This window comes from Liolophura sinensis, unplaced genomic scaffold (genome assembly GCF_032854445.1).
Source record: "Liolophura sinensis isolate JHLJ2023 unplaced genomic scaffold, CUHK_Ljap_v2 scaffold_577, whole genome shotgun sequence".
Classification (NCBI taxonomy): domain Eukaryota; kingdom Metazoa; phylum Mollusca; class Polyplacophora; order Chitonida; family Chitonidae; genus Liolophura; species Liolophura sinensis.
In genome coordinates, this window is record NW_027018513.1 from 1 (window position 1) to 9,525 (window position 9,525).

General features: G+C 35.9%; 1 protein-coding gene across 1 annotated transcript; it reads left to right on the forward strand.

Annotated features, from left to right (window-relative positions):
* Nucleotides 1–696: 696 nt before the first annotated feature.
* On the forward strand, nucleotides 697–8,773 carry LOC135481701 (store-operated calcium entry-associated regulatory factor-like). The gene is made up of 8 exons (XM_064761368.1): nucleotides 697–1,052; nucleotides 2,283–2,380; nucleotides 3,054–3,143; nucleotides 3,828–3,938; nucleotides 4,268–4,365; nucleotides 5,524–5,732; nucleotides 6,652–6,966; nucleotides 7,238–8,773. The coding sequence occupies exons 1-8, from the start codon at nucleotides 974–976 to the stop codon at nucleotides 7,261–7,263; spliced, it is 1,026 nt and encodes a 341-aa protein (XP_064617438.1). The 5' UTR covers nucleotides 697–973; the 3' UTR covers nucleotides 7,264–8,773.
* Nucleotides 8,774–9,525: the final 752 nt, after the last annotated feature.

The window sequence follows — 9,525 nt, forward strand, 5'->3', positions numbered from 1 at the left end:
TATACAGATATATATATATACTGATAGACGTCTGCGTCACTTGTAAGTTTAAAATTTATAAAGTTCTGCATGTTCTTGCAAATTCTATTGATGTCTCTTACGAGATAATGCCACATAACTTAATTAGCCTGTACGTAGTCTTTTATCAGTTGCTACATGTGTTCTAGGGATTATTTTGATGGGTTAGTTGCCGTGCTGTGCAAAAACACGGAGGTATATAGGGATAGCCTATATCTATATGTTTATGCTGGCTTCCTCTCCGGCCGTAAGTGGAAAGTCCGCAGCAACCTGCGGACGGTCGTGGGTCTCCCCCGGCCTCTGCCCGGTTTCTTCCCACCATAATGCTGGCCGTCGTCGTATCAGTGAAATATTCTTGAGTACGGCGTAAAACATCAATCAAATAAAAAATAAAACTGAAAATAAAAAAATATATATCTATATATACCTCTATGGAGAGCCTATATCTCCATTGTAAAAGATACTTGTAATCAAATATGCCAGTTAGGCAAACACCACAGATAGGCCTCGTTATGCACAACTATGCCACATCAGGATACCCTTAGCATAAGTTTAAACGTCGCCGATTAACCATGATATATTATTCAAATAAATATCATATTACTTTGAAAACAATCGTTCACAGCAGGCACCAGTCCAAAGCCGACACGTAGCCCTGCCAGTGTCGACCAAGATCGATGCCACTTCCGGTTGACATTTCGTCAGAAATATGTTGTTTATAACTGCGCTGAACGGTTAACCCATGCATTATTCAGCTTTTGTGAACGCAGAAATGTTAGTGACGCGTTGACTTCGCCTCATTTATATTTTTCTTACAAAGAAACGAATTTTTATTCGACTAGCTAAAGCTTGGAGGCTTGAACGCATCGAAATTTGCAACAACTACAACAACAACTGAAAGACGAAATCGAAAGTACGAGAACAGGCCATTTTACGAAGACTTATTGGACGCCAGATGAAGATCGCCATGTACTCAAACGTTATTAACCTGCTCCTTTTGCTGATCTCAGTGATTGGTGTACATTCAGCTGAAGGTGGGGAATATTTAACCTACATCATTCAATGATATACTCTGGTTTTGTTTTTTGCTTTTTGTTTCATACCGGGTATCACAGTAGGCCTAGTCAGGGTAGTCATGGAGTAGGCCTACTGTCGGTATACTTAAGGTATAGTGTGATATGAGTTTGAGTTTTTTATAAACCGTTTTTCTGACTTAATAAAAACAAGACCAACAGAGAGCAATATGCGTAGAAACCTAATTCTTAGTTCGTTGTAACATGGAGGTGGAATTGATTCTATAGTTATTAACGGTAACTTTCAAGTCAAAATTTACGTTTCTTTCAATTGTGTCTTGACACAAATAGGCGAAAATGTCACATAATTACTGAACTGTCGTCAGTGTTTTCATATGATAAATTATAATTATGTACTTATAATTATTTCGAAAATGAATTAAAATAAGATTCATTGGGCTTAATTATATTTACATACATTTTATTTGATAAAGTTACACAAATTGTACTTGTCTAAAATCGTTTTTGTAATAGATAGATAAAATAAATTACCGATAACATACCTTGTAACATGAACTAGACTGCTTAATCAGTAACAATATTGTATCATATGCATTGTGGAAGCCAGTATAATACATATTGTGAATGGAATATATTAATGTAAAAGCATGGGTACAAGCAGTAATATGTTTATCTGTAATCAGAAGATTATATATTTATTTGTAATGCTATGCACCAATTTATACATGTAGGCATCATCAGCATTGTTCCAGTTTAATATACTGGCCCGGATAGCAAAGTTGGTAGAGCGTCCGCTTCGGGACCGGTAGATCCAGGATCAATCCTTGATCGAGTCGCACCTAAGACTTTAAAATTGGAAGTTGTAACTTCCTCGCTTGGCGTTCAGCATGAAGGGGATAGTGCAACGACTGGTTGACCCGTATCAGTATAATGGCTTGGGCGGGGCGGCTTACTTGCCTTCGGTAAGTCGTCTCAGTGAAGCAGCACTAAATAAAAGAGCGGTGGAAATCTGTCCTGCAACAAGGAGGCACATTACACGTACATGCACCCTAATGATTCCTTCGTCGTCATATGACTGAAAAATTGTTGAGTACGACGTCAAACCCCAAGCACTCACTCATTCCAGTTTAATAGGTTGTTTAATACAGGAAGTGACAGTTCTACCCATGTCTGTTTTGTAAGTGAATATTATTTTTGGATCTTTATTTTCTATTATGCAATTATTTGCAGGATTTGGCAGTGACCGTATTCTCTTGAAAGATGTTCAAGTCTTGACTCTGAAGCAAGGTCACATGACCAATGGGAGAAGATCATCACCAGTTCCTCAGGTGAAGCTCATTAACCTTTTGATCTGTACAGGTGTTAATTACCTTGAATGACCTAGTGCTGAACATGTTTTATTTATTACAGGCCTATATATAGGTAGTGGCTTAGCCAAGAGGTAAGGACAGGTGCTCCCTTGTGTATTTTGTGTGCTGGCTATTACTAAATTGCCTTCCACCCATATTTATTTCTTAAATTAGTGTGTGTTGCACACAGGAGAGTTTTCCAGTAATAGGGCCACACCGAATTACCTCCGTTGAGTTCACCCTATGGTTTAAAAGGTGGGTTTTTTAGGAGTAAACTGGAGGCTGGCGGGACCTCGGAAAATAGCTGATGTAAGTTTTGGAATTAAATCAGCATAAGCTATAGGTTTGGCACATGGATGAGCTGGTCTATGACAGATTTTAAGTTTTATTTCGAAAGCCCAGGATAAACAGTATGCAGGTTTTTAATCCATTGAGAGGTCATTTTAAAATTCTGCAGGCTTTAACAGGTGAGGTCCCACGTTACGTCACACTCGTGGTTGCTCTGGTGGAACAAGGGAGATAATTCAAAGCAGGCCTATTGGTCTTCACCAATAAAACTGTTATGAGAGGAGCAGGTATTGTATAAGTGAACTATTATTGTGTAAGGTATCAAACACCAATTAGACAAATGTTGTTTGTTTATATTTTTCAGTTAAGTTGTGTTGGTGGGTCAGCTAAATCCCTTTTCAACCCATCTGTTGTTCAGTGCTATAACAGAGGATTTGATGGATATGATGTTCAGGTTAGTCTTTAGTGAATTTATAGCAGATGGAGCACTTTGGGGAGCAAAAAACAAAAATGATTAAAACCCAGCTAGTCTCTTTGAAATAAGGCTTAAATCAACAGAAAGGACATTGGGAGATCAATGTCAACATCAAAGTTCAGTGATGGTGTTTTTATCAGTCAGTTTTAACAGATTCATCATTAATACTAGACGTAAATGATTCACAGCCAATAAGCGAAGTACTTTTCACCGATTATAAGTGTACTGGCACACCTTGAAAATAAATAACATCAAATTTAGAATTTTTTATTTAATTAATTCAGGATTAAAAGAATATTGAGACAAATATAACATTTGTGTAAAGTAAAGACATTCTTCTGTGGGGTTTGCATCGATACACCTGTTTTCTTTACAAAACCCTTCTTTCTTTCATGCGTTCAAGTATTTAGTGTGAATGAGTGGGAGATCCGATGTGCTCTGTTCTAGTATGGCAACTGTTTTAGTGACTCTAAATACCATTACAGACCAACCGGATACAGTCAGGTCTAGGGGGAAACGACCAAAAGAATCATGTTGCATTGAACACTGATACACTGATGCACTGAACACAAACAAATTGAGGTATTTTGTAAAAAAAGTTTTATGTGTTGTTCAGGTACATACGAAATGTTTTTTAGCCTTGTTTGGATTTTTAATTTGCAGTGGGAATGCAAGGCTGACATGGACAATGCCTATAGGTTTGGCCAGGTTGGTGTGACATGTGAAGGTTATGACTACCCAGATGACCCTTACATTCTAAAAGGCTCCTGTGGGGTATGTAGCATTTTTCTGCAGCCTTCATGCAGATCTCTGGATTGATACCAGTATCCTATTACTAAGCAAAGGGATGTAACTCCGTTCATCTTAACTAAAACAAAAACAAATCATGATTTAATTTTATCTTTATGGGGGTGATTAATCTATAGTCTTTTGAAAACTTTTTAATGCATGAAAATGCACCTGTGTCAGGTGTCATATTCTCCTTTAAAAATAAATTCAATAATTTCAGAATGGTAAACCTTGCATCTGAAATATGCAGAAATATGATTGAAAACATTTGGTTGCATATATTTGTGATATATTACCACTGATATTTATTGCAGTTGGAGTATACTCTGGAGCTTACGGAAGAGGGATATCAGAAGAAACAGAATACTGGGTACCATCATTCCAGTGGATACAGTGATCATCATGGGAGCTAGTAAGTTAAACATCCAGACCTGTTTAGATTAGACTACGTAGAGGTAGGATTCATTCCCTTTAAAATCATTATTTTGAAGTAATAGAAGGATTTTAAAATTATTATTTTGAAGTAATAGAAAAATAGTAGGATATACAGGGTATATGAGAATAAATTATTTTGGTCTTTGAACTGGTTTTGGTGCCTAGTTAAAGGAAAAGAAAATATACAAATGATGCCAAAATCAGACTAAAGAGCGGCAAAACTTACCTGCAAATATGATCTTTAATATTTTTGGGGAATTTTTTGTTTTCAAGAGAAAAGAGTATTTGAAAATATTTTTGTATGGTGGGTATTTGGGACCAACTTCTTGTATTTATCGTTGTGGCATAATAATGTTCTAAATAATGATGTGATGCTTGTCTGATAAATTTATTTGAATGTAAATTTGTTGTTCATATCGAAACATATGCATTTCACCTAAATTATGGTAATATTTATGAACGTGATAAAAATATTAATATGATTCAAATTGAGGTTTAATACATTTGGTAGCCGAAAAGAACAAATTCTAGAGCAAAAATATGTATTAAACCTGTGTTAGGTCCTCATTTATTACATATATTAAAGAAAGACTATAAGTACCAAACGATGGTCCCAAATACCCACCATACAAAAATTATTTTCAAGTGCCTTTCTCCTTAAGTAAATATCAGAAAAAATATTGAAGACCACATTTAGGAATAATTTTTCGCACTCTTTCATCTGAACTTTATGTCATTTTTATGTTTTCTCCACCTTTAAGGGGGTCTAAGGGGTTAAGATTTATGGCATATGAGTACATTTTTATCTGCATAGATTGGGGAGTGTGTTCTGAATTTTTGGGACACAAAGGGGATAATTCATTGAGTTCCTATCCAGTTTATCTGTTGTAGAATGTTTCATGTTACAAGTATGGTGAAACTACAAATTCAGCACTATTTCTTTCTTTAACTGAGCAGCTGCAGTGTTATGTTCAGCCCCATGGAAATATTTATAATTTAATGTAAGGTGTGTTCCTTAGTTACATGATGTTGAGTTTCTTGACTCTTAGTTGATGTAGGTTTGTCAAAACAACTAATCAATCAGTCTCTGTAGTAGTTAACTTATTGTAAAATGTTTTTTTTTTCTTATTTACAGTTCATCCTCACAGTATGGAAAGAAAGCATCATCTGTTTTTGGTGATCTAGTTGCCCTGGCAATCGTAGCTCTCATTGTGTATGGTATCTACAGGACGTGTGTCGCATCCCCAAGGGCAGATAACTCCACTGATGAGACTCACAGAACTCAAGATTGGGGTAGTCGTCCCCCTCCTCCAGGTTTCAGATCAGATTACATGCCAGGAAGTGGTAAGTGATTTCATTAAACAGAAATCTGATTATTATTGCTAAGTTGCAAAGAGTGAAAGAAAAAAGAAAAAGGAACAAAAAAGAAAGAAAAACACTGTTGAAAGTGAAACTAGCACCTAGACTCGAACAAATTGTTACCTCATTAAATTTCATCCAAGTTGGCTTTAGTTTTTCTGCAAAGTGGCTGTCAAAGAAATAAATATGCCCAACACTTACTTGCCCCTGCCACCAGATATTCGCACGCTCAGTGTGCCATACAAACATCGGAAAAAGAAGTAGGTTTTTTTTGTGGGCGCTGGAAAAAACTTTTTTTGCCATATACTATGATAAAGACTGGATGGTTTGGACTGGACATGATCATCAAAATTTCGATGGAAAAATAAAGTAAATAAATTATAATGTGTACGTAGAATTTTGCAGTTGCTTTTCGTTGTGTATACTTCATAGTTGCTAAGTGTACATAGATCTGTTAGCGAGTGTAAGTAATCCGCCTTCAAGTTAAGCACTTTGACCTACATATAGATTGCACGGGTTCATGTTAATGACATCATATAGTTTGTTTTCATACCATTAAACTGTATGTGGTACCAACCTATCCTCCATGTGGTTGGAAAAACCATAACCATTGTCCCATATATGCAGGCGACGTCTCTGTTCTCTGTGTGGTATGTATTTGGCAGATGTGGTAGAATTACAGATGCACCTCTGCCATCAGTTTACTGACCCAAGGGCCAAAATACGGTCTTCTCTTTTTTTATGATTTAGAGAAAAAAAGATATCCTGCCTAATTGTGAATACACTTCGGACACATTTCACATTTCTTGTCTTTCTCTCTCAAATGAGTTCATGTAAGGTACAGTGATGGACAAAATATTGTGTACATGTAAATGTTCCTTAACAAAAACGTCTGTGATTCCAGACAAATACAGTGGATCTGGCACCTACAGCTCAAGCTCTAGAAGTAACACCAACAGTGGAGGCTTCTGGACTGGGGCTGCCACAGGAGGTCTGCTGGGCTACCTATTTGGGAGCAGAGGGAGTCGCACATACAACACGTACCAACCAGGATATCAGCCCAATAATTCATGGTGGGGAACCCCTTCATCTGGCTGGTCTTCTGGCTGGGGTGGGTCCTCTGGCTGGGGTGGGTCCTCTGGCTGGGGTGCCTCTCACAGATCAACCTCCTTTGGAGGATCCAGTGGGGGCTTCAGTTCAGGAACTCGCACAGCCTCAGGTAAGCATAAAATATTGTCAGGTATTCTGTTTACATATAGTTTATGAAATATTAATATATTGTTAGTTCCTGTAGTCTGACACCATCTAAATATAGGCACTGCTGCTGTCCCAACACCAAGAGGATAAAATTTTTTGTTGTAACAGTATAAAAATACAGTGTACTCATAATCCAGTAGAGATATATGTTTCAGGTGTAACTTGTGAGGTTTACGAAGGATGATATATATATATGTAGTTGTATATATTGTCGAAATGTTTTTTTTCCTCAGGGTTTGGTGGTACAAAGAGGCGTTAGTCAATGGACAGATGAATGGCCCAGATGAAAGTCAGCAGCTAAAAGGGGGAAATTCAACTTGTACTTGGCAGGTTGACCAAAATCTGTACTAGGGTATTGCTTTTATGATGTTAATAACAAATCCTAATTTCCGTATTTTCTTTGAATAAATGTGATATTTGAAGTCATTTGGTGCAAAAGTGGAACTGTTCGTGTGGATTTTATCGTCATAGTTCAGATGCCTCTTTTGCTGAGTATCACACATGAACATCTCCTTTTAAATCCTGACATCTTTGCTCAGAGCCTGCCTCCAGTGCCCTGTTTACCTGGAACATGATCAGAAAGTAATTTTAGTGCTTAAAGAGGCTATACCAGAGATGCATGGTGAGAAATTGATCAGAGCAACTCTAGTAAAATTTTTGATGTTATTTAAGAAAGGCCCAGCTAACTAAAATATCAGCCTCTCCTCACCTCCTACTATTCAGAAATGTTAATAAAATTCCTAAAATTTATACAACAGGTCACATTTTTACTTTTTTAAGCTACAGAATCACTTTGATTATATATAGCACATGTATGAGCTGATATTTACTAAAGCAATGGTTTGAGCTATTGGAAAGACTTGATTTGATTAGCAAAAATAGGATTTTTTTCCAAAAAATCTCTGATATAGCCTCTGTAAATATAAGTTTAGAAGCATCATGAATTTTACATTTTGTTTCATGACATGTGCATAATCCTCTTTCAAAACCATATATGTCTCACAATTTTTGACTAATATACATTTATCTCTGCCGAACAGAGGTTATGTGTCTAAACATACTTGTTAGTGAATTGTAGATCATATAAAATGGTATTTTATAGTAACTGGGTTGCTATAAAACTAATTGTGAAACTAAAAAATACTACCTGCCTACCAGTTGGAGAGACTTTGTGTTTAGGCTTAGAAATCATATCTTAAACTGATATTTGATATAGAATATGGTTTCCTGTAAATGTGTGTATATGTATCATACCTATAAGTTTTTTTTAATTATTCTTAACAATAACCAGTACACAGAATTATTTAGGCATAGATCTTAATTTTTTTTTTCGTTCTGTGGTTGTTGTTTTTCTTTGCCATATGCTTTTGTGTTTGTGGTGATATGTTCCAATGTGCCATTCCTGTAATTTTGTTAAGGTATTACGTTGGAGCTACTTTAGGACTTCAGAAGATGAAGGTTTAAAATGACTTGTTTAATGATTGGAAAAATCATATCGGTATGAGGAGGGATGCTCATTAATAATGTTCCTAATCATTTTGTTGTTTGCTTTTTTGTGTTTGTTGGTAGCGGACAAAGAGGAGCATTTAGAAATAGTGCCTTTGTTATTTGAATAACTAAGTGTAAATAAGAAAATAAATTACCTCTATACATTAATTAGTTCCTGTCTTTGAATGTGATAACTACAGTATTGTGTTAAATGTATTTCTATTTGTTTTTATTGATCTTCACTATACTATAATAAATGCCATTAATAAGAAAGAATCGTGTATTGTTGTCTGCCTTGTTTACATTTTTAACCCTTTCCTATAATATTATGTGTAGTAGGGAGTCAATTTCACTCAGAATTAGGTTGAATTATGTTCCTATGTAAATTAGTACAATTTCAATTTCTGTGTTCCATGACACCAGTGTGAAGTAGCCAGTTTTAACGAGATATAGAATCAGAAGGACGGAATCGACAGATTCCTGGTTCCTTTTGAAACTGAACCAAATCTCTGCCTTATACTCTTCCAGAACAATTAAACGTTGTAAGAGTGTGTAAAAGTTTAGCAATTCTAGATATATTTTGTGGAATCTGCTCCTGATGACGCTAGAGACAGCGCCTGCTACATGATACAATAACAGAGTCAGAGGCCATAATTATCTGCAGCCGTGGATATATGTTCAGAAGACGGGCATAAATGAGCCATATTAATTTCGGCCTATATTGTAACATAATAATAGATAAAACCGGGCTATATGCACAATAACTTTACATTTTAAAGCAATGAAGATTGTGCATAATTATTCTAAATTGAGGTAGGGAAATGTATATACACTAATAAATAATATATACACATGAAAAGTGAGGGTCACCTAAACCTGAAGTTCATTTATTTTGACGGAACATAATGATGTTTAAGGAAATTATAGTAGGCCGAACTGAATAGTAATGCCTGTTGGGACAAATAATCATATATTTGACTGCTTTCCACCTTTTCTAAAAATAGTCTCCACTTTTTACTAGAATGAAGTCAAA